The sequence below is a fragment of the Eptatretus burgeri genome, chromosome 2 (genome assembly GCF_056783735.1).
Source record: "Eptatretus burgeri isolate ZD-2024b chromosome 2, Ebu_testis_v1, whole genome shotgun sequence".
NCBI lineage: Eukaryota > Metazoa > Chordata > Myxini > Myxiniformes > Myxinidae > Eptatretus > Eptatretus burgeri.
The window spans coordinates 49229243-49255991 of NC_140962.1; the positions used below are offsets into that span (position 1 = coordinate 49229243).

Below are 26749 nucleotides of genomic sequence, written 5' to 3' on the forward strand. Positions count from 1 at the left end.
GTACATGGTGTGAAGATTGTTGGTGGAAAGGAGGACAGCATGCCATGATGTTTGCACGACGTAATAAGTTGGTGACTCCTGTGATGCAGAAAGGTGACCCCTTTGATGCCATGTGACCCCCAGGAAAATAAAGGTACTTCAATTGTATATTAATTGTTTTGCATCATGATAGGCTGTAATGGAGGATAGTTGACAATTTCATTTGAAAGTGAAATGCAAAATGTAGATGGAGGCATTTCATCTCGTAATACCTTTGAAGGGTAAGGTTGTGAATGGCTTATAATGAGGACAGTATGTGCTAAGTCTTTTGTTTCGTGACTGTTCTTCACGAGTCGGTCTTTGTGCGTACCATTTTGTGCACATCACTTTGTGGTGTCACGAGAGGAATCGTTCAATAAAAAAAAGGCATTTGGATAGGAATCAAGGAAGTTTGAAGTGGCATTTACTGCTCTCATTTGATGCACTCCATGTGTCCTGCTTGGGTACACTTATACTGTATAGTCTTTAGTGGGATCTTTATGGGTACACTTATGGGTTTTTGTATCATGTTTATATTACTTGCAGGGATCAAATGTAGCATGTTCCTTCCGCTATTATCACCCATTGCTTGGATACAGCCCGAGGTCAGGATCCATGAAAGTTGTTTTGATCAAAACATCAGATATCTGTAAAACAATATTTCGTTCTTAGCTGTGCATTACAATTCAACAGACATGCCAAGATAATCTGAGAGTGAGGAAAACAAAGTTGGCATTGACGTTTTAACATACAAAGCAGCGTGTGTAGGCGTGCCAAAGGGTCTCGTCACACCATACGTGGTCTCGGCACATGTGGAAGGCATTAGGAATTTTTTTCTGGGTTATTCCGTGATAAAACATCATCTGCACTTTCCCTCCTTTGCCTCCCTGACAAATACATGACGCACAGTCAGTGGAGCAGGAATCCGGGTTAAAATTGATCAAAATTGGTCATTTTTGTTGGTATAGGCATCTTCGTTCGGTCCATGTACTTGGCGGTCTGCTCCATTGCCATGCCACGATCTGCAGCACTTCTACTACTCGCTGGAGCTTTGCTGGCAGTTGTCAGCATGTCTCACTGCTGGAGCTACAAAGGCAACATATGGCACAACTCCATTTTGCTGGGTGAGGGACCTTTATGCTAACTTAGTGAATATGATTGGTTTATAAAAGCATTTTGTATTGGTTTTGCTTGTATTTTTACCTCCGCCACCATAGGTGAAGGAGGTTATGTTTTCATCCCTTTCTGTCTGTCTTTCTGTTTGCCTGTTTATGTACAGGATATCTCAAAAAGTTGTAGACGGATCTGGATGAAATTTTGTGGACAGGTTCGGTGTGTGTGTGACAACGACGAATTGATTAGATTTTGGTGAAGATCCGGATCAGGATCCAGCTACTAGAATTTTAAAGTGATTCTTCACCATTGAGAGATTGGGCTAAAATGACATCGAGCACAATATCTCAAAAAGTTGTAGACGGATTCTTCTGAACCTTGGTGGACATGCTGGGTCTGTGACGAGGAAGAATTGTTTCGATTTTGGTGAAGATGCGGATTGGAAAATGTTTTTTTACGTGATTCTTCACCAATGAATGACAGGGACAAACTATATAGAACATATATCTGAAAAAAGTTATGAACTGATTTGGATGAAACTTGTTGGACAGGTTGAGTGTATGTTAAGGAAGAATTGATTCGATTTTGGGGAAGATCTGGAACCGGATACGAGAATTCTTTTAAAATTTTTATCTGCGATTCTTCACCATTGAGAGATGGGGCCAAAATAATGTACAGTATATATAGCACGATATCTGAAAAAGTTGTGAATGTATTATTGACAAAACTCTGTGGATGAGTTGGTTATGTGAAAATAACAAGCTGGTTTGATTTTGGTTCACGTCAGTAGATCTGGCCTATCTGTGGGATACAAAACATGAACTGTTCAGCCTGGCAGAGGGAGGTACGGTATGCACTGTACCGCGTGCCGTTGTAGTTGTAAACGTAGTAAACAACAAACGATGGATGAACTCAACAGGTTGATGATTGACGTAAGCCTTTGCTAACCACCATGGGGAGGAAGGAGAAGCTGATGTTTTTTGGCATTAATCCTTTATCCCTCTTTGGCTCTGATGAAGTTTCCCAGGAAATATTATGCAAGGCCAATGCTTTACTCTGAAAGGGCAACCTTCATGCAACTGAAAAAAAATGAACTGCGTACGGTCGACCTGTGCAGGTCATTCTATATCAACAGTAACTTCGAAGACGAGAATTTCCTGAAAAATAAATGTCACAATGAACATTGAAACATGAAGACTGAAGCAATTACCATTTAAATCAGGGATACTGCATTTGTCTTGATTAATTCGATGCTAGGTTTGCCGCAATCAGCTGCTCTTCAGACGAAAGCATTGACCTTGCATAATATTTCCTTCTATGTAATAAACCAAAGGCAACTTGTAATAAATTGGGTCCATTCAATTTTAGCCTAATTTTGCAAAGGTCGAACAATTGCTAAAATAGTTGCCTTGAGGTGAATAAAATATATATATATTTTTTCTCTCTCTCTCTCTCTCTCTCTCTCTCTCTCTCTCTCTCTCTCTCTCGCCTCTCGCCTCTCGCCTCTCTCATCTCTCATCTCTCATCTCTCACGTCTCACGTCTCACACGTCTCACGTCTCACACGTCTCACACGTCTCACACGTCTCACACGTCTCACACGTCTCACACGTCTCACACGTCTCACACGTCTCACACGTCTCTCACGTCTCTCACGTCTCTCACGTCTCTCACGTCTCTCACGTCTCTCACGTCTCTCACGTCTCTCACGTCTCTCACGTCTCTCACGTCTCTCACGTCTCTCACGTCTCTCACGTCTCTCACGTCTCTCACGTCTCTCACGTCTCTCACGTCTCTCACGTCTCTCACGTCTCTCACGTCTCTCACGTCTCTCACGTCTCTCACGTCTCTCACGTCTCTCACGTCTCTCACGTCTCTCTCTGCGTCTCTCACGTCTCTCACGTCTCTCACGTCTCTCTCACGTCTCTCACGTCTCTCACGTCTCTCTCACGTCTCTCACGTCTCTCACGTCTCTCTCACGTCTCTCTCACGTCTCTCACGTCTCTCACGTCTCTCACGTCTCTCACGTCTCTCACGTCTCTCTCACGTCTCTCACGTCTCTCACGTCTCTCACGTCTCTCACGTCTCTCACGTCTCTCACGTCTCTCACGTCTCTCACGTCTCTCACGTCTCTCACGTCTCTCACGTCTCTCACGTCTCTCACGTCTCTCACGTCTCTCACGTCTCTCACGTCTCTCACGTCTCTCACGTCTCTCTCGTCTCTCACGTCTCTCACGTCTCTCACGTCTCTCACGTCTCTCACGTCTCTCACGTCTCTCACGTCTCTGACGTCTCTCTCTCACGTCTCTCCACGTCTCTCACGTCTCTCCCGTCTCTCACGTCTCTCACGTCTCTCCACGTCTCTCACGTCTCTCACGTCTCTCACGTCTCTCACGTCTCTCACGTCTCTCACGTCTCTCACGTCTCTCCGTCTCTCACGTCTCTCACGTCTCTCTCCGTCTCTCACGTCTCTCACGTCTCTCACGTCTCTCACGTCTCTCCACGTCTCTCACGTCTCTCACGTCTCTCACGTCTCTCACGTCTCTCACGTCTCTCACGTCTCTCACGTCTCTCCGTCTCTCACGTCTCTCACGTCTCTCACGTCTCTCACGTCTCTCACGTCTCTCACGTCTCTCACGTCTCTCACGTCTCTCCGTCTCTCACGTCTCTCACGTCTCTCACGTCTCTCCGTCTCTCACGTCTCTCACGTCTCTCACGTCTCTCACGTCTCTCACGTCTCTCCGTCTCTCTCCGTCTCTCACGTCTCTCACGTCTCTCACGTCTCTCACGTCTCTCTCACGTCTCTCCCACGTCTCTCCGTCTCTCACGTCTCTGCGTCTCTCACGTCTCTCACGTCTCTCACGTCTCTCCCGTCTCTCCCGTCTCTCACGTCTCTCACGTCTCTCACGTCTCTCACGTCTCTCTCACGTCTCTCACGTCTCTCACGTCTCTCACGTCTCTCACGTCTCTCACGTCTCTCACGTCTCTCACGTCTCTCACGTCTCTCACGTCTCTCACGTCTCTCTCCGTCTCTCACGTCTCTCACGTCTCTCACGTCTCTCACGTCTCTCACGTCTCTCTCCGTCTCTCACGTCTCTCACGTCTCTCACGTCTCTCACGTCTCTCACGTCTCTCACGTCTCTCACGTCTCTCACGTCTCTCACGTCTCTCACGTCTCTCACGTCTCTCACGTCTCTCACGTCTCTCACGTCTCTCACGTCTCTCACGTCTCTCACGTCTCTCACGTCTCTCACGTCTCTCACGTCTCTCACGTCTCTCACGTCTCTCACGCCTCTCACGCCTCTCACGCCTCTCACGCCTCTCACGCCTCTCACGCCTCTCACGCCTCTCACGCCTCTCACGCCTCTCACGCCTCTCACGCCTCTCACGCCTCTCACGCCTCTCACGCCTCTCACGCCTCTCACGCCTCTCACGCCTCTCACGTCTCTCACGTCTCTCACGTCTCTCACGTCTCTCACGTCTCTCACGTCTCTCACGTCTCTCACGTCTCTCACGTCTCTCACGTCTCTCACGTCTCTCACGTCTCTCACGTCTCTCACGTCTCTCGACTCTCACGTCTCTCACGTCTCTCACGTCTCTCACGTCTCTCACGTCTCTCACGTCTCTCACGTCTCTCACGTCTCTCACGTCTCTCACGTCTCTCACGTCTCTCACGTCTCTCACGTCTCTCACGTCTCTCACGTCTCTCACGTCTCTCACGTCTCTCACGTCTCTCACGTCTCTCACGTCTCTCACGTCTCTCACGTCTCTCACGTCTCTCACTTCTCTCACTTCTCTCACTTCTCTCACTTCTCTCACTTCTCTCACTTCTCTCACTTCTCTCACTTCTCTCACTTCTCTCACTTCTCTCACTTCTCTCATTTCTCTTTTTTTTTTTAATATTGTGGTGTTCTACTCGAAAGGTTGGTTCACTACTGCAAAAGCAGTTTCTTGGCAAGGGTTATACTGGGTGGTTTGCCATTGCCTTCGCAGCAGTAGTTAGTGCAGGAATTTGTAATTTACAGATGGGATGTCCAGTTGGTTCATCCAAGGGATGGCACACACATTGACGAATCGCCCTACCTGTAAAACATCAGGATGACAGTTTATAGCTGGGCTGAGATTCAAACCCAGGCTCGACTGCTTCGAGGCGAGTGTCAATATATTCAGGCCATCCTGCCAGTGGGCATAATTTAGAGCGAAATGGAGACGGTTGATCCGCTGTGGCGACCCCTAACGGGAGCAGCCGAAAGAAGAAGAAGAAGAAGATGCTGCCAGTGGGCATAATGAGAGGGCATAGTTTGGATGTTACTGAGATAAAAATACAATTTTGAATTTGCTCATGTTGTGATGGGATCGAGCATGTTGCATGAGGCCAGATATTTCAGCAACAAAGTTTCCTGCATGATGGGAGAACACTGGTGGTGGTGGTGGTGGTGGTGGTGGTGGTGGTGGTGGTACCCATCTTCTTCACAAAGTATTGAGGTGTTCATGTCAAGTCGTGAAACTTTTGGTGGCTGAGAAGCCAATCCTGGGCAGGGTGCCACTTTTGCAGCAAGATATGGGAAATTTTAACTGAGCAGAAATGGGGGATCGAACACGCCCGATGGAGGAAATACGATGAGGTCGTCCATACTCCCTCACAAAACCAATCAAATGTTGGTATTCTGTCATGTTGAAAAATCTTATGGAGAGAAAGGAAAGTTGGTCAGAGAAGCATTTGGAAGAAATAAGATTAAGGGAAGGAGTTGGAATGGGTGTGTAAGGATAAAAAAAACAGGAAAGGGGTAATTGGTCGAGGAGGGGGTGTGGAGGGAGGGGGAGGGGGAGGATGTCAAATCCTGCCAATTAGTGTCCCCTGAGTTATCGTTGTATTTTTTTTTTTAAATGCATATCTTAAATATAGCAGCCTCTAAAGCCTGTAGGTGATGTGAATGTCTGAAGTCTAATTTGCATCCACTTCATGAAATACTCTGTGTCAAGTATCGTAATAGGTGGTACATATAAGGGTTTTACTGTGATTTCGTGATTTTATAAGCACATTAAAATGCCTTTTGTCCATGTATTTTGTGCTCGCCATTTTAGAAGTGTTTCGACAAGATGTCGTTTTGCTTCCATCTTCGCTGCTGGATAGCCGGTGCCCTGGGGGAAGTAGTAAGCTCATTTGGTCTTTTTATCCAGCTATCTTGTCTGCTTACTCCTTTGAGTAGAACGAAAATAGTGGGCTTAAGGAGAGATGGAACTGTGGTGCCCCTTGGCACCCGGCTCCTCTCCTCAACTGAACCATTGAATGGAGCTCTGTTTTCTCTTTGCAATCGGTCCCTGCGGTGAATTCCTTACTTGATGATTGACTCCAGGATGAGAACGCTCTGCATGGGTCAAAGATAAATCCTTTTGCTTTGGTTGGAAGATCCAAGCTGAGTGCCAGCTAAACCAGGCATCTGTGGATTCACAATCACATGTAGCTTTGACTGCCCCTTTCATCCTGCTTGGATGCAGGGAAAATCCTATAAGGCTGCTGGTACTGCCGCATCATTTTGACAACAACTGGTGTGAGAAGCCAGCACTTGTTATTGCTGGGATTTCAAAGAACCATCATGGGCTCTGATCATGTGTATTATAGGGCATGGTCCCTGATGTTCCACCAAGCCTCCTGGTTGTGATCTGCTGAGAAAGGAATGATGCCACCTTAACCGGCTCCCAATGGGTGTTGGCAGATTCCATCACAACTTGTTCTCCTGGGACTATGCTTACTCACCCGACTGCAAGTGTGGCCTCCCCCAGACCCAAATCTCCCAGGATCATCTTGTTCAAGACCACCCCATACATCACCTGGAGAGAGGATGGCAAGAACGCAGCACCTGACCACAAGGACCTGAAGCTGGTTGAAAACAGTTAACTTCACATTGTCGACCAACACCTTTGAGACACCGCACACAAATGAATAATAATAATATAAACTTCAAACAGGAATCATCACAGAAATGATGTACCACCACCTAACACAGCAAGTAGGCCGAGAGGCAGAACAGAAGAGATGAAAAAGAGGATGAACAATAGACCACCTACTACGAAACAAGGCCATACTCGGAAACTGCAATATGAGAAGAACCAAAGTGTCCACAGCATGGATAGACGATAAAAAAAGCTTTTGATGGTGTCCCACATTCATGGATGTTAAATGCATGCAGATGTACAACATCAACCCTCAAATAACCAAACTGATTGAGAAAGTATGGAGCTCTGGAATACCACATTGATATCACAGTACTTGGAAGAAAATATCGAAATACCAGGAGTGAAGATACGTTGTGGGATCTTCCAGGGAGATAGATTATTTTTCTGGCTCTAGACCGACTGAGCAGCCTATTTAATAATGAGCAAGGACATGGATATACCCAAACATCCAGCAGAAGTGTCCAAAGGTATAGCAAAGGTGACACATCTATACTCTAAGAGGTGTGTGTGTGTGTGTGTGTGTGTGCGTGTGTGTGTGTGCGTGTGTGTGTGTACGTGTGTGTGTGTGTGTGTGTGTGCGTGTGTGTGTGTGCGTGTGTGTGTGTACGTGTGTGTGTGTGTGTGTGTAAACATTTTTCTCAAAGACGGCAGAACAGATGTTCATGAAACTTTCAGAGGAGTGTTTTAGGCCAAAAAAAAAAAAAAATGTTGAAAACCTTGAAAAAATACAATTTGATGTCTTCAAAATGGCAACAGGATTAAAACCAAGGTACCCCTGCTAGTCTACTATATATGGATGATTTAAAGGTGTTTACACTGAACGACAAAATAATTACAGAATAACCAAAACGAGTAAAACAGTACTTCGAGGACACTGAAATAGAATTTGGCCGAGATATGTGTGCTGAGTGCGCATTTGTACATGGTAGACCACCAAAAATGGACAATATAAAAATTGACCGAAATATAATACAGGAGCAAGACAATGAAGCATCTTACAAATACCTCAGAGTAGAAGAGGGCCACCAAATATGTCACAAATAAATGCATAAAACAATTAGCAAAGAACACCTGCGTAGAACAATGATGATCCGAAAAACATATTTATCCCCGAGAAACCAAATCAAAGCCATAAACCAATTCACAGAATCAGTGTTCCAATAGAGTTGCGGAATAATAAACTGGCTACAAGTGGAAATCAACAAACTCTATGTCTAAACAAGGAAACTTCTCACTATCCACAAAATGTTCTCGAAAAATCAATGCAATCCGAGAATGTACTGTATCTGCCAAGACGAGGAGGAGGTAGCAGCTTGATGGAACTCAATCAAGTGCACAGAATGACGACGGCTCAACAGAATACAGAATCCAATTTGTACACAAACACGAAGACAGTAAGTCAGAAAAAGTATCCCTTACCAACCGAGCAAAAAATCTCCAAAGACAGGTGCGAGCAGAAAATGTTACACGTGAAATTGAAACGGCAACAAACACAGCCTAAACGATCGCAAAAAGACAAAGGAATAATATGAAGTGAGACATCAACAAATATACACCGTCAACTGGGAGAATGATAAAAGAGCAGGGAGATATAATATATGAAAAAGAGTTGGAAAGATTGGGCGTCGACAAAAAAGGCTCATTGGAATAGTGAAGAAGAGGTCAACCCAACTCGGATGGAGAACAAATCAAAACGAAGAGAAAAAGACAGAAAATATCATAGCCCCTGTGGTCTTAGTAATTTTGCTGTACAAAGTTAAAGGGATAACCAATATTTATTTCCAACTGAAATGGCTGCCAGTCTACCAGTCAGCCATCTTTGATTGAATTGCAAAACAAAATGATTTGCTTATGTATACCATCATGTATTGTCTCTGTGCCAAATTTGAACAAAATCGGTCCATAGATGTCTGAGATACAGCTGCGGACGGACACACGGAAGGACGAGATCCAACCCATAAGCCCCCGTTTCGAATTAAGTCCAAAGGGGGCTAATAAATTCTCAAGGCCAAGGACACTATAGCAATGGCTTTAATAAAATGACAGAATTGAGTCGGTGGATAAATGTACAGGTTCTACAAGGTAAAAAAAAAACAAAAAGCAAGAGTCACCTCCTCTCAGGATGTAAAAAATACTCGTGTCAGAACAGCTGTACTGTACACATAAAGGCACAACAAAGTATGTGGAGTAATCCACTGGCACATCTGCAAAAATGCCAAAATCCCAGTTTCAGAAAACTCATGGAAACATAAACCAAAAGCAATAATTGAAAACAGGACATAATGCTCACGAACGACCTAATGATCCCATCGATCATGAACATAGAAAACAAAGTATTGCAACCAGATACAGTACTTAGGTACCAAAAATAAGAGATAGAATTTTGGCCTAAACATGCAGAAATCAAGAAAATGACCAAATACCAAGGTCTCAAAAATGAAGTAAAAAGAGTCTGGAAGCTGAACAATGCCAAAATTGTACCAGTGATTATAACTGGAACAGCAGGAATGAGAAAGAAGAACCTTCCGGAGATTTTTAAAACCATCGCTGGAAATATTACTGCAAGCATAACTGCAAACGGAGGCTGTCCGGGGATCGGCGACGATACTGAAAAGAGCACTGGGAAGAAAACTTTGAGAACAACAAAACTTCACAGCTTGGTCCATGGATTATGATCCCTTAACAAAATGGAGGTGGATACTTCGAGACACGGGAGGACTCCATTCCATCTTCTGAACCCCACATATGGAGACAACAACCAACAACACACGCACAAATTTACTGAACTGTCATCGTTTAACTGATTGTTTTTATGAAAGCATCTATGCCAAATGTTAGTAATCATCATTACTGTTTATGTGTGACATCACGTGATGCGATTGTTTGCAAGTTTTGTGCCCTGGATCATGTACTGTGTACACAGAGCATGCATCCGGGGTGTTCTACATGCAGTCACGTCATGGTCGATACAAGCTCGATTACAAAGCTGCCCGTGCGGTGTGCAAGTATGAAGATGCACGGATTGCCACACTAAAAGAGTTGCGTAAAGCTCAGAAAATCGGTGAGTGAGAGTTGAACAGTTTTTGTCAAACAACTCACCAACGCATGTGCCATTTCATAAACGTGACTATAGAAGATAATTTTTCATTGGATAATGCAATATTTGATGCTGCATCATAACTATTAAAACCTGATTTTAAACTACTGAATAAAGGGAGTGTATTTTAAAGAAAGGTATGAATGGAAATCATTAGACAGATGTTTTATGAAACCATTTGTGTTGAAGTTTGTGTAATAACATAAGAGCAACTGATATAAAGTGCAGTTTAGCAGAACTTTGGCTCTCAATTTGGCAAATTGTATGGAATATCGTCCCGATCTCGCGTACACAGAGAGGAGTATGGTGATTTTTTTTACTCTGGCAGTCGAACAAAATTGAAAATCATTCTACACTTCCTGTTTTTAGGGACGTCACAAAGGACACAAACGACAGGCACAAAGAACTAGTTTAGCATATCAAATAAGGTGTAAATGATGGTACATCAATGGTGGTAAACTTCTGAAAAAGGTAGTTTTTTTTTTCCCTACAGCCCTTAAAACCTTTATTTTATTTCAAATTAATTATATACTTGAACACCAGACGACAAATCGCCTTCTTGGCACTTGCAGAAACCTTCCGTTTAGCAGTACTCGGAAGAAATATTCACACCGTCTCATTCCCTGCGGGCAGAGTAATTGTGAGATTCAGCATTCAGACAGCTATGGTGGTGCCTATCATACAGTATGGCTACCATCACGCCTGTCATTCAATTCAACCTCACGAACAGAACTAATATCGTGCTTGGAAACGCAAAGCAACAGTTGAAAAGACTGTTCCAATCTGCATGGGGTAAGGTGTTCTATGAACTCTCTTGTTTCCACAAGGAAAGCAGCTTTTTGGAGGTTTGAAGTTATACCAGTTTCGAAAGTGCTAATTTGAAGGGGTTTCTCAGTTCCTTTCTTAAACTTAAGGTGTTTCTGCTTAAGCTCAGTGTATATTGTCACTGAAAACATGGAGCATCTGTGTCTCTCCCCTCCTTTACTACAATGGATAGAACAAAATTGACATCGTTTGTGACAATGTTGCGTGTCAAGACACAGATCTGCAACTTTACTTCTGTGCTACATTCACTTGAATAATGGGAACGGTTTGAGAGCATTTCCATACTGTATGCTCTTTATTTCATACTATACCATGTTCCATCCATAATGCACACTTTCATCCATTCTGATTTTGTACTCAAGTAAAACATGATGCTAATTTGATTTATATTCAGAATGGTTGGTGGCCTTGCATTTACATCACCAATTGCTGTGCATTTGTGCATCATGTTGGACAACATGGCAGCTTCCAATGTGCTGGCCAAACAACCATGATCCAATTGTCCAAAAGGTAGGGATTATGAATACAATAATACACTCAAGTTCTGCCTTTTAAGGAATTTCTTAATTAAATTGATTCAAACACACTGTTGAGATTAAAACATGCTGCATAGTTTACTGCTTTCTAAGCCTGGTGTTAGTTTAATGGTTTGGGTGGTGGGCTTGGGACCTGAGGGTTCTGAGTTCAAATCCTGCTTGTCTGTTGAATTAATACCAGGTGAGGTTGACTTAGCCTGTCATCCTTCTGAGGTTGGCAGAATGAGTACCAGCTTGCTGGTATTCTGCGTCGGAGTGGCCACCCAGCCAGGATTATACCCAATAGCCAAGGAGACTGCTTTGGCAGCACCAACGCTCTGCATAGAGTATGGTCCCCATGGATGGATGGATATCACTGTGTTGTAAAAGGTGACTAAGGGGTTTGTGCTAACCCCTGCTCTCGTAGGGGAAAATGGTGTGTATGTATATGTGTGTGTGTGTTTTGCCTGTTGGGTCGTTTATAGAACTACATCTGTTGATTAAGATAGCATTTAGTGCAAACCTAGGTGGAAGGCTGCTTGCAGCCACCAGGGGAGGTACCACCACCTGTCCTAAGGAGGCTTTAGTGGGACATTGGTTTTGGGGCAGGCTGCTCGATGTGGTTTGTGGGTTCTTGGTTGTCATCAAAGTCCTTTGAAGCCCTTCACTCCCTATTTATTTTATTCTGAGCCAATAATCTGTGGCATCCCCATCTTGATTATATTTTCTCATCATCTTTATTTGCTTTTTTCACACAAGGGTCCATCTTGGTTTTTGAAGTCGAACTTTCCACTGTAAGGTTAATAACCTCCCCCTCAAAAAAAAAAACCCATTATTTTCTGACCGATTTCCTCCCCACCCTCAATTTTACAATCTAATCTACCCAGGTGATGCTTGAATCCCTGTTAAATCTTCTTACCTAATGAGATCAAAACAGATCCTGGGAAATCTGTCATTTGAACCAGATTGTATTAACGCACAAATTTACAATCCTGATCTGCTCTGTCCTCCTTTTCAATGCAGCACATGGTCGCTGGTTAAATCATTTACTGGGGGCATGGCTGTGCTGCTGATACAGTGCTCCCTGTCGGTTAGAGCAGGAATCTGAAATTTGTTCAGGGTGCTGGCCATAGCTCGCCGACTCTTCACAAAGGAAACCGGTCACCGTGGGAGCTTTAGGATCTTAAACCTACACCAACTAATGTTGGCAATCAGGACACCCAGTTTAACGTTCATCAGAGTGATGTCATACACATTGATGCATCGCCCTGAATGCTAAATACCCAGATTATATTTTGTAGCTGGGCTGAGATTCTTAACTCAGGCAAGACAGCTCAGAGACGAGGGTGCATATCTCGAGGCCATCCTAACAGCCCCGAATCTGCTCAACAAGCATTTTCTTAGTAATGGCGGTTGGTTTCCTTAGACTTGTCAAAAATGTGCATCCGTGGCCCAATTCTTTCCTGGCATGCTGAGTTTCTTCATGCTTGCAAAAAGGAATGTGCAGTAAATAGCAGTTAAGCTAATGTTACCAGGGTGGCGTCCTCGTACCCATCGGATTCCTGATTTATTTAAATGACCCCCAAATGCTTCTTTATAAAACTGTTTCTACAATTTATTTTTCCATTAGAGAGTTCATCGAACACCTTACCCCGCACACCACACAGTCTTGAGAAAAAGGACACGAGAAGGGTCTTTTAAACTCTTGTTTTGCATTTCTGAGCACTATCTGTATTTCCTATGAGCCACCATTTTGTCCGAATCTCGACATCCCCCTGTTGGAGAGCATGAGTGGCAAATTTGTTTGGTCGAAATTGCGTAAAATGGCGTAATAGTTTGTCTAAGTAGTGCGAAATGGAAGTTTTTTTTTGAATGAAGTGCCAAGAAGTTTACGTGCGTTCTACAGTGTACAATTTTGCCTTGTAGGGGGTGCGGTGGGGTGTGGGGCACGGAAATGAAATAAAGGTTTTTAAAGGATGTAGAAAAACAAACAAACAGAATAAATGTTTTTTTTGGAATTCTACTGCCATTGATGATTTAAAACTCTTTGCATCGAAGGTGTTTCACACCACCTTATTTAACACATTAACGTGTAATATGAAGCTCTTGACAGCGACATGTAAAAGTGCTTGTTTCTGGAAATGTCTGGGAAGTACAAGGTCTTGTGTTTTTTTTTATTTTTTTTATTTTAAATCATTGCTTAAAAAGCATTTGTCTTTACTTTCTCACATTACAATTTTCAAGGTAGTTTATGTGAACATGATCATGAGTACGCCTATTATATCTGCCTCCACCTCCTGTGACATATTCCCGAGCATTCTGTGAGATTTTCTTCAAACCCTTATCTCAACAGACAAATTCAAATTCAAATGTACAGGTAATGCAACATCACTGTTCTGTCACAATTTCCATAATATGGATTAGTGTTTAATTCATTAATTATTTTTTCACTCCTTAAAATGTATTTCTTTTTGTATGTACACATGGCTAATTCATCTCATCTATTTAAAATATTAACATTTAAAACGTCGTCATCGTAATCGTCATCGTAATCGTCATCGTCCCATTGTAATTTGAGGTTGGTGGCTCAGAGACTAAGTGTTATAGTCCCAAGTTTTTTTATGAACCGGCTGACCAGGCCTAATGTTTGATGATCAAGTTAGGACAGGAATTTGGCTATGATGCTAAAGATAATGGGCCTATTCCTTGTTGGAAAAAGACTATGGGATATTAACACCACGAGCAATCAATGCTGACTGACATATCCTCAGCTTAACATCCATCCGATGGACGAAGCAGTTTTTCACACAATGGTAATGCCCTCGATTTGTAGTACCAGCTGACAGTTTATTTTCAAGTCGAGAATCAAACCCAGATGAGGCAGATTAAAAGCAAGTGTGCTACCTCTGCCACGTCCTGTAGTCCAAAAAAGTAAGAACACAAAATAACCGAAAACTAATAAGAGTTTGTCTGTTTATAAAAGTACTGTCCTCCTATCATCCATCCAGGCTTACATCAGTGTGCGGCTGGATGGCTTGCGGGTCGACGGGTTGCATACCCTGTGATAAAGCCAAGCAAAAACTGTGGCTTTGGAAAGGTGGGGATGGTCAATTATGGCATCCGACTCAACCGCTCAGAGCTCTGGGACACATACTGTTACCGCAAGGAAGGTATGTTGTATTATGGCCTACACACACACACACACACACGAAATTATCCATAATCTGAAATGACAACAAAAAAGCTTTTGATCGTGTCCCACATTCATGGATGATAAAATGCATGCAATTGTGCAAGATCATCCCCAAATAAACAAACTGATAAAGAAAGTAATGGAGCTTTGGAATATCACATTGATATTACAGCACTCTATAGGAAAGATTGAAATACGAGGGGTGAGGATATGATGTGGGATCTTCCAGGATGACAGCCTTGCCCCACTCTTGTTTTTCCTGTCCCTGGATCCACTGAGCAACCTCATTAGTGAGCAAGAACATGGATACACCCTTCCATCCAAAAAGAGAATGTCCAAATAAACACGAAAGGTGACACATCTACTGTACATAAATGACCATTTTTACAGCCATTTTTCCCTGCTGTGCAGGGGTTTGGCTTTTTCTTGAGGCAATGTTTTATGGCCGGATGCCCTTCCTGACGCCAACTCTGGTCGCCTCTTACGACACACAGGGATATGGTACACCTATTCTAACCGGGGCATACACCGGGACCAGTACACTGGCACTCATTTCGCCGACCTCGGAAGGATGACAGGGTGATTCAACCCCCTGGTGTTAATTCAGCAGCCAACGGGGCTTGAACTCAGGACCCTTGGATCCCAAGCCGCCACCCTAACCACTAAGCCAACACCAGGCTTACACATCTACTGTACATGAATGATTTAAAACTCTTTGCACCAAAGGATGAAATATTGACAGAACTGAAATTAGTGAAACGGTACTCCGATGGCAATCCAAATGGAATGTGGCCTAGATAAGTGTGTGAAGTGCACATTCATACAAGGTAAACCAACAAAAATGGACGACATAAAAATCGATTGAAATAAAACAATACCGGAGCTCGACAATGAAGCATCATACAAATACTGCAGAGTAGAAGAGAGCCACCAAATATGTCACAAACAAATCCCCAAAACAATTACCAAAGAATACCTGTATATAATGAGTATGATCCTGAAAACATATCTCTCCTCAAGAAACAAAATCAAAGCCATAAAATAAAAATTTACATACACCAACAACTGAGAGAACGATAAAAGAGTAGGGTGGTATTTAAAAAACAACAACCAAAACGAGTAAAACAGTACTTTGAGGACACTGAAATGGAATTTGGCTGAGATAAATGTGCTCAGTGCACATTTGTACGTGGAAGACCACCAAAAATGGACAACATAAAATTGACCGAAATATAATACAGGAGCTAGACAATGAATCATCATACAAATACTGCAGTCTCAAGATTGTTGCTCCAGTCCTGCTTTAAGAAAATGGCAGGACTGAGTCAATCAGATGGGTGTACAGGTTCTGCAACGTAGAAAAAGAGAGTACACGTCACCTTATATTGGGATGTAAAAAGCTAATGTCAGAACAGCTCGCTGTACCGTGTACACCCAAAGGCATAACAAAGAATGTAGAGTAATCCACTTGCACATCTGCAAAAGTCTCAATATCCCAGTTCCAGAACTCCCCCTCTTTAGCCAACCACACATCATTGCTTCCAGTCTAATGAACACAAAGCATAAACAGCAAACTAATATAATATCATTACATAAATAACCTGAATGATAGTCCTTTACTGAATATCAATCATTTTAGGAGGCCGGGTGTTAGCTTGACAGTTAAGGTGGCTGGCTTAAGATCTTAGGGTCTTGAGTTCAAGCCCCTGTCATTCCGTTGAATCCTGCTGTTGAATTAACACCAGGCAGGGTTGATTCAGCCTGTCATCCTTTCAAAGTTGAAAAAAAATGAGTACCAGCTTATTGATAATGGGGGCATTGTATTTGTATCAGTGATGATGATGCAGGTAAGCAGCTGCAGGCTGCATACTAATAAATAATGAAAACAATTTTTTATAATTAATTTCAACCCTTGCATATTGACTACATTTTCATTCCATCGTGCTTGTGTGGTATTGATAACAAACAGGAGAGCAGACTGCGGTTATTAATTTTTTTTACAAGATGAAAATGTCTTTCAATCTTCCCAGGTGATGTTTTCTCTTTCTGGGTGTACAGATTTCTTGTGATGATTGTTGTTCCACATAGATTTAAACAAGTTGTTTTATTTTCCAATGGCAGAAAGTGCTGTTTATCAGCTAAATTACAGCCAACTGCTGAGGTGTCTTGAATTCTTCTCATTTATTTCTGGTTCTTGCGATGACGAATGACTTTCCATGATTCATTCTGGAATGTTTCCTTTGCTATAAATTGAAGGACTTTGCTTCTGAGTTCAATCATTTCAAATGATGTTTTGCCATTTTTTTCTTTTGCCATTATTTTTTTCTTTCATTTTTTTTCCCCTCTGTCAATTCATCCTGGTTTTGATGTCGATAATTCAAACTCGAAAAACATTTTTCATGAAAGAGTAATTACATCTCTTCTATTGGAATTGTGGATGGTGACTTGCAAACCGAGCCTCAAGGGCTCGGCCTTTAATATATCCTTTACCGAGCCTTTAAAATAACAATAAATACGAGGTACAGGGAGGTGAAATTCGCTGCACTTGATGTGCAATGCATGCAGAGTAAAACAAGTGTTCATTTACGTCCGTAGGATGTCTAACAAATAAAGAAGATGACGTTAGGTAGTCTCTTTGAATTAAAAAAAAAATACGTCTAATAAAAATATATAATGAGGATAAGCACACCTGACGCTAGGCCGAGGCTTCAGGCTTCGGCATGCTCACGAGGCGGTACAGTCGAAATGAAACGTCTCAGAAGATAAATAAAATAGGGTCACATTTGTACATGTCGTGTTTTAAGATAATGCTTCTTGATACGAAATATATCTTCCAGTCTCCTTGAATATTTCGAATCAAACAATTCCAATCCATCACTTTTGACTGGCTTTTTATTCTACTCAAGTATGTCGATGACATAACTGGCTGGCTGGCCAGCTATAGGTTTTGCTGATAGTCTTTTTGTCCCCCCACCTCCCATTTCTTGTATTGTTTTAGTTTGCCATATAATTCTATTTTTTTAGATTCCCCAGCATTCCTCTTTTAGATTTTCTTCGATTTTTCCATTTAATTTCCAATAATTTGCCATATAATTTCCTTCCCTTACAAGTTATAACTCTAACTTCCTTTACCTGTATCTCTGCTTCTATTCCAGCAAAAGTAATTTGATTTGACCATCCATATAATTTTAATGTGATTCATGTTCAATGTGATTGACTGTGTCTTTGATTTTGAGGTGATTAAGACATGTGTATAATTATCCAGGTTAATTAAATATGTAAACAATGGAATCTTGTTCTTCTTTTGTATGCAGCACGTGGCTATGGATAGCATCATTTGCTGGGGGGGCACAGCTGTGATGCTGATGCAATTCTGCTTGTAGGTTAAGGCAGGAATTTGGAATTTGTTCATGTTGCCGGCAAAAACTCACCAACGATTCACGAAGGACACCATGAAGTTTATAACGTCCACCAACTAATGCTGGCAGATGTGATGCTTAGTATGGCATCCGTCCGAGGGATGGCACACACCTTGATGCCTTGCCCTGCCTGCAAAACACCAGCATGACAGTTTAGAGGTGGGCCAACATTCCAACCCAGATGAGACAGCTCTGAGGCAAGTGTGCATACCTCAAGGCTACGCTGCCAGCCACTACCAAAGGAATCCAGGGTGAACAGTGATATAGGCCTGGGACAGAGATATGGACAAGACTAAAATATGGGAGAAAAATTGGGCGTTTGTTTTTTTTCTTTACTCGTGGAAGAGAAAGGCAGATCTGCCGGTGGGACAAACATCAAGCGAATGAACAAACAGGATCGGAGGGAAGGGAGGTGATGAGGACGAAACATTGAAACTAGAAATTAAGATGGCTGGGTGAGGAAAGGTTAATGGGGCGGGGGTGGGTGTAATAAAGTTAATTGGTCGGAATCGGAGATGGAAAGAGATTGCGAAGCAATGCTTGCTTTTCAAACCTTGGAGGGAAGAGTGAGACAGAGCAGCCTCTGGAAGGTAGTTCCAGAGATGGAAGAAGAGAAGAATAAAAGAGTTGAGGAGTGCAGTCCACCTGTAATTTTTGGGAGTTTAACTGGGGAGGGGTTACTGGAAGAACATGTGCATTCTGGAGTAAGAGAAGGTTGTAGGACTGAGAAACCCAAGGCAGCAATATCGAAAAATAGACGGTAGAAAACAGAGAGACCACCGACCTGCCTATGATGTGAGATCAACAAGCCCCCCCTGCTTTGGCCTTATCATGTGAGATTATAATAATTTTGAGAGCTATAGATTCCACAGAATCCTGGAGAGACAGCTGTGATGCTGGGGTGGCAGCCAATGGTGTAGAGCAGTACTCCATTGTGCTACAACCCAAGTTTTATTTGTAAACTATAAGTAGTTCTCATTTTCCAGAATTAGATAAATTTATCATGAGCTGGAACATTGCAGAACAGGAAGGAGAAGCATGACTGGACCTGTAATAGAAGCCAATTGAATACTTGAGAAAAGGGATGAAGAAGGAAAGGTGGACCAACAATGTCAACATAGAAAGGTGAACAAGCAGGCTGTTGTCGAGAAGTATGTGGCCTGGTGGAGAGATCTCCACAAAGCATTAGCATGGCCCACCTTGTGAAAGGGACGGTGTGTAATAATCTTGTAGATTTTTATATGCTCACATTAACACCAGCACTGGGCAGTGCTCTTTCCTGCATTGATAACATCATCAGCAGGACAGAATGATTTGGATGAAACCTGTGGAGTGATGTAAAGAGATCTGCTGTACTGTGAGATCCTTTAAACGAAAATCTTTGATACTCCTTTGTTATGATGTTTTCCCTCTCTCTTGTCAGTACTTTAATTTAATGACGTAACATCCCTCACCTTTTCTTTCCCCCAATCATATTTGTATTTTGTTTTCTCACAACTATGTGCATGCAGACATTCAGTGTGGTGGGAATTACCGTGATCAGCAAAGGACATTCACCTCACCAGACTACCCTGGCTATCGGAATGGACAAACATGTCAGTGGTTTATCCATGTTCCGATCGAGAAGCGCATCCGCCTTCGGTTTAAGGACTTCAACCTCGAACCTGATCATTACTGCGAGAGTGACTACGTGGAGGTGCACGACAGCTATGATGATGCCTTTGGCTTCCTGGGAAGGTTTGCAATGCTTTGAGCTCCTGCAAGTTACCCTTACGATAAGAGTCAGCAATTGTGTATAGATATCACGACATGGATGTGGTATATCTTGGCCGAGGCTCCGTTAATCCAGTATGCCCCAGCGCCAAACGGCATTCTTAAACTCTTACTGCACTACATTCAACTACTGCCATTCCCCAAGGTCACCCAAACGAGCCAACATTGACGGTACACGCACGGGAAGCAGATGGCTCGAGCACGTTTTCTTTCCTTTTTAATAATACAGCGGATAGGTGACAAAATTGTGCCTTTAATGATAAAAGCATACCACTTGGTATGATGTGAGGACGTACCCTTTGGGGGATATTGGTGGCTGTAGAAGCATTGCAGATTTAGCCTGTGGCAGCTATGGCGGCCATTTTGAAAAATGCCTGCTATCGGCTATAATTTTTCACATATCTGCAATATGGTGATTACTTATGGGGTTGGGAATGTAATTCATGTGTTATCCTGTATCTATTGTTCTTTGAGCTGGCATTCAGCTGAAGATCTGTGGCTGAATTATGTGACATCTTTGATGTATTTATTTTGTCTTACAGCAATTAGTCACATTTAGTAGTCTGAAAGAACTGTTACCCGTTTTACACTGGTAAGATGGTGCATGTCTCTGCCCATACTTGTGCAGTCATTCATGTCTGCATTGTCTACCACACTAGCAGAGAGCAGTGCACTTGAGTGCAGCCTTGAGACACCTACGGTGACCTTCACAGCCTTTCTTACAGCCATATCGAAGGAGTTCTCAGCAAGCATCAGTGGCCTCGGACAGGGAAGTCCACTTTGGTTCCCAGGTGCCTGTGTTACTTCAATGCCATCCCCATTATTTTGGTGATGGGAGTTATGGTGCACAAACTAGCATCTGACCCCAGCAGTGCACAGCCTGGTACACTGCCCTTCTTATGTGCTGCAGAAGTGCTGCCTTTGTATGAGATATTAGATCAATTTCTCTCCCCTTCTGGATGAAAAGCACTTTCTGTTCCTCATTGACATATGGTCTAGACTGCCTGCTAGTGTGGTCATACAACAGTACAGCAAAGCATTCCAGTGTTTCAAACCAGTGATCTGCGTCCACTTTCTGCCAGTACTCCAGGGGCCTCCGTCTGGCCATCCCCCAGGCAAATGCCAGGCCCATCCCATTCTCCTTGGGATGCCGATCAACATGCTGCAGCCACCAGGAACGTGAATGGCCCATTGGCCTCCTCCACTCATGAGGATTCCTCACTGAGAGAATCTGGTGATCAGGATGAGCATCAGGAAAAGGAGCCACATGTTCATACAGCTACAGCTGACACTCATGGAATATGCAGGTAACAAATCTCATTTCAGTCTCTCTCAGCAACTGCTTGTTGGACGCAAAGCCTGACCAGCGATAGTCAAGGATTCTCCAAAGAGACCTGGTACCAAAGGAATTACGTCTCCATCTCAGATTCCTGGTCAGAGTGGAAGTCTCACATCCGTAGAGCAAGACTGGAAGCACCAAGGACCCAAAGACGTGGACTTTCATCCTCCTACACAGCTAAGGACAGAGCTGCACCCCATGATCCCATGAATCCATGACTCCCCAGGTCCAACCAATATGTCTATTGACCTCTGGCTCCCAGCCAGCAGAGACATGAATATCACTGCCAAGGGAAGTGAATGTTTACGTGCCCTCAACATCTTCACCACAAACAGGTACAGACAAGATAGCAGCATCCAAGATGTCTATGAAAGCCTGGATCTTAGTTTTGACCCAGGAAACCCATAATCCCAGTGGCTCCGACTCCTCCTCATTCAGCACCTCAAGGGCTCTCAAAAGGATATCCAGTGTCTCCGCAAAGATAACTCCATCATCTGCGAAATCAAGGTCAGAGATTTTGACATTCCCAAACGATGCACCGCAGCTTGATCTCTCCGACATCCTCCCCAGAATCCAGTCCATACAAGCGCTGAAAAGTGTGGGGCCCAGTACACACCCCTGACGAACTCCAGTAATAACTGGATAAGTCGGAGATAGTATCACCACATCTCACAGCACTCTCAGTACCAGAGTACAGTTCAGACATCAGATTGATCAATTTTGGTGGCACCCCACGAAGACCAAAAATCCTCCAGAGGGCATCCAGATTCACTGAATCGAACGCTTTACAGAGATCAACATAGGCTGCAAGCAGCCCCTGCCGAACCTCTCGTCTGCGTTCGGTGAGGACACGAAGAGCAAGGATACGGTCAATCGTTGACCTCTTTGGTGTAAAGCCTGACTGCTCTGGACGCTGGTGCTCAAGCAGATGGTGGCGAACCCTATCAAGAATTATCCGAGCAAAGACCTTGCCCGGCACTGAGAGCAGCGTCACCCCTCGGTAGTTGTTGCAGTCTTGGCGATCACCCTTCCCTTTACAGAGAGGGACAACAAGGCCCCTCTTCCAGTCAGTTGGAATGATGCCTGTGTTCAAGGAAATTAAGATATATATATATATATATATATATATATATATATATATATATATATATATATATATATATATATATATATATATGACCTGATCTTGGGTACTCCAAATACGAAAGCAAGATTTGGTGAAGGTCGGCTGAGCCGTTTTCAATTCCATAGACATACAGACTGCATTATTTCATATCGTGGGATCGGATGGCACGATGGAACTTTCATAATAACATATGAATACTAAATGAGGCCTTTTGCGCCCGCTCTGTGTGTGCATTTTCAGTGACTGGGTTATTCTCACCATGCACTTTTAACCTGCCCTCCTAAATGTGCAATTTAATTCAAATACGTTGTCTTTTTTAACATGATTTTCAGCATTTCGATGAAAGAGTGGCAATTCCAAAATAGTTAACCATAATTGTTCCATTCTGAAATGCAAATCGGACTCACGGGGTCGGGAATATAGGAATACGAGAAATATTCACGGATGGGAGGTGTCAGGTTCGTTCCATTTCCTGCTCTAAAACACACATGCACACACACACACATGCACACGTACATGCACTGATGGACACTTCTCATTTCAGCAATAGATGCAAAAATCTAGTATCATTTCTTGCGTCCACGGAAACAAAATATATACAGTATATGTATACAGCCCGAACAGCTCCCGTAGCCCCCCCCCTACCCCCCGCCAACATGATTAACACCAAATATCATCATTTAAAACTTACCATGTACATTCACAAGACCCAGATCTGTCCTTTCCATCGGTGTTAAGAAGCACGTAATCCAGATACACAGTCCATTCACTGGTTGTGATCCATCGGGGGTTTGTGCAGCAGATACCTGTCTGTCCACTCGACCCACATGTTCTGGAGTTTGTAGTACGAGCAGGTGACCATTTGGCGAGCCGAGAAAGAAGGGGCACAGCCCTTTCCCTCGTGTACTTTTTCCAAGTATATTCGGCTTCGGTTATAAGTTTGTGAGCGATCTTAGGGAACAATCCTTTTCTCACTCACACAAATTATTTTATGGTGTCTCAGAGATCTCGCTATTTCCTGGTGTTTCTGCATATGCACAACCAGCATTCCAGGGTGGATTACGTCATTTTGAAAGTTCCATATTGCGCCAACTTGCTATCATTTAATATGTGCATGAGGATCTAAAGCTCGAGGAAGAAGCGTTCCCAGCTGCTGATCTGTGTGGTCAGGAAACCAATCCATTGATTACCTGTTAAGGTTCTTTAAGTAAGGGAACTATGTTTTGAGGTTTACAATTTAAAGAAGTTGAATATAGGATGGTGTGTGTGTGTGTGTGTGTGTGTGTGTGTGTGTGTGTGTGTGTGTGTGTGTGTGTGTGTGTGTGTGTGTGTGTGTGTGTGTGTGTGTGTGTGTGTGTGTGTGTGTGTTTTTATGAGCAGATCATGAAGAAATCATAAATTCTACACATTAAGGAGAAATGATGATTATAAAAATAAAGTTGTTCATACTGTCTATGTTGATGGAAGTGCAAACAATAATTTATTTCATGTTAGTCATCTTTTTTTTTTTTGTCTTCTCGTTTTAATCAATGTATGAATGATTTGCTTGTCATGTGCATTTCCATGTGTTTTTAATGGCAATGATCATTTCGACAGGTTCTGCTCAGATGACAAGCCTCCAACAATCACCAGTACAGGTGAGGACACTGGCAAACATGTAATCTGAAAGTTATTCATGTGATTCCAGTGAATTTCATCTCGTGTTCTGCAACCATGTCAGTTGCACGCAGTCCGCTACCTCCTTGGTCGGGAGCTTGTTCCATATTTTATCACTGGCAAAGTAATATTCATAAATGGTATTCTTTTGGGCTCGTACCATGGCAAAAAAAAATCTGAAAATCCATCCTAAATAGTGTTTGGTTTGTCCCTTGTGCTAAATTAATAACGGGGTCGATCCTAAAGCAACGTCACCCAACCAGCTGCTTTTCTGTTCTCGAGATTGTCCAAGGAAGTGAAATCAGAATTGTTGATCTGTTATTTGTTTGTTTGTTGTTCTTTTTCCAGGCAGGGATCGTATGACATCATTATATGTTAAAGGTGCACTTCATAGGAATGTTGAGCTATTGGTAAAATGACAGAAAAACTGAAGAATACGTTGTTTTGCTCCTCGAAGTAGGAATTTACAAATAAATCTCATCACCTCCACCACAGAAGGTATCGGATGATAGTTGTTTTCACTCATGTCTGTTTGTCTGTCTGTCTGTCTGTCTGTCTGTTTGTCTGTGAGCAGGATATCTCAAAAAGTTGTGGACGGATTCATACAAAATTTGGTGGACAGTTTGGGTGTGTGACAAGGACAAATTTTTTTACAAGCGATTCTTCGACATTGAGAGATCCAAAAAGGAGATGTAACATGGAATTTCAAAAGGTTGTGGACGACTTATGATAAAACTAGGTGGATGAGTTTGGTCGTTGACAAGAACAAGCCGATTCGATTTTGGTTCCGATCTGGATCCAGACCCGGCCTATCAGTGGGATATGAAATGTAAACTGTTCAGCCTGGTGGAGGTATTCGCTTTACCGTGTGCCGTTCTCGTTGTTGTATGTAAAAGCGTTTCCCCATTATCTTGTATTTCCAGAATATTTATTGTATATTTTTCATTTATTTTTGGCTTTCTTTTATCTTGTACTTGCGAAGTGCCCAAATATCATGCATTTGCAATCGGGCAAAATTCAAACACGCCGTGCACCCATGAGAAGTTTTTTTTTGGCTTTTTGCAAAATTTGAACTTGAAATCTCATCATCATGAGCTACCTAGTAAATGGTCAAGGCCATCTTTCTTACCTTTTCTTCTGGGACTACATCATTTGAGTGGGCTATGACAAACCATATAAAGTCAAATATGCTCATTATTTGCACCGATTGGTTCTTCTGATTATCTGGTGATTAAAGCTACTTTTACACTGGCTATCCTCAGAGAAGGTCCATCCTTTTCCTGCTGTACATAAATGACCTCTTGGTTACCATTGATACATCCTTTTCTTCCGCCTTACTGGTATATGCAAGGATATATGAAGAATTTCAATGCAAGAGGAGATCACTTGGCCCATCAATCCTGCACACTTGTGCTAATACCTATGTGCAACTGCTTCAAAATACTGATCTGTCTCAATTTTCAAACTATGTTCTGTTTTGGCTGTAGCTGCATTCACAGGGAGAATATTCCATTGTACTCTCTGAACTGAAGACCCATACCTCACTACCGTCATAACTCTCTTCTTCTTTATTCTGAAAATCTGACCACGAGTCCGGTCAGTGCCCATTCTGCTGACAAACTCATCTGCACTTACTTTGTCTCTTGCCTTCATTTTCTTAAACATCTCCAACATGTCCTGTCGCAATCACTGCTTTTATAATGTAGGAAGCCCTCTCTCCTTCGGCCACTCTTTGTAGCTTAGTCTGGCTCGGCGTGGGAACAATTTAATTGCTCTACGCAGTATCCTCTCTATTGCAGCTATGTCCTTCTTCAGATGTGGTGACCAAAACTGAAAACGATATTCTAGATGAGCCTCACTAAATTCCTGTGCAGAGGTAACACTATTGCTCTCAATTTATCATTTATCCCCCTATGAATACAACCTAAAACCCCATCAACTTTACCTATACCTGCATGGCACTGTGATGTTTGCTTACCCCCCCCCCAATATCTATTACCAGCTCCAGATCCTTCTCCTCCTGTGTGACACGCTCCAAGACTGTCCCTTGCATCGTGTAATCTCTATTTTCATTATTCTTACCCATCCCAGGCACCTTACATTTCTTTATGTTAAACTGCATCTGCCAATCTTTTGCCCAATCCATTAAAGTATCGAGACTTTCATGAATATGATCACTACCCTGTCTGTGTTATTTGCCTTACCTCCAAGCTTTGTATCAGTAATAAATTTGGAAAGCCGACTCTGAACCCCACTGTCCAAATCATTGACGTAAATTACAAATAATAGCGTTCCGAGAACCATGGGTTACCCCACTACTTACATCCTCCCAGGTGAATATCCTATCCTTTATTTCCTATGATGAAGCTAGCTTCCAATCCAGTTGGCTACTGTACCAGACATTCCACAAGCCCTCACCTTAATCAACAGTCTTCTATGTAGTACCACAGGAAAAAGGTTGTTGAAAGTGTAGATATACCATATCCACCCTCATCCACCCAGTCATAAACTGCCTCACAGAACTCCAATAAATTTGTTAAACATGATCTCCCTTCAGTAAATCCATGCTGACTACCTTGAATTACTTTGAAATTATTAAAATGGTTCCCTATCCATTTCTTAATTAACATTTCCAACACCTTTCACACAACTAAAGTCCAGCTGACAGGTCTATCGTTCGCTAATTCTTCTCTGAATCCTTTCTTTAAATAGTGTTGT

General features: G+C 42.8%; 1 protein-coding gene across 1 annotated transcript in view; it reads left to right on the forward strand.

The window, feature by feature from the left end:
* Positions 1–831: 831 nt before the first annotated feature.
* LOC147032006 (tumor necrosis factor-inducible gene 6 protein-like) overlaps positions 832–26749 on the forward strand; it is a 31846-nt gene continuing 5928 nt past the window's right edge. Inside the window, exons 1-5 of the mRNA XM_085869256.1 lie at positions 832–1142; positions 10012–10149; positions 14534–14695; positions 19649–19874; positions 23972–24012. Coding sequence (XP_085725382.1) covers positions 1004–1142; positions 10012–10149; positions 14534–14695; positions 19649–19874; positions 23972–24012 — 706 coding nt within the window. The 5' untranslated portion in view covers positions 832–1003. The remainder of the gene's footprint in view (positions 1143–10011; positions 10150–14533; positions 14696–19648; positions 19875–23971; positions 24013–26749) is intronic.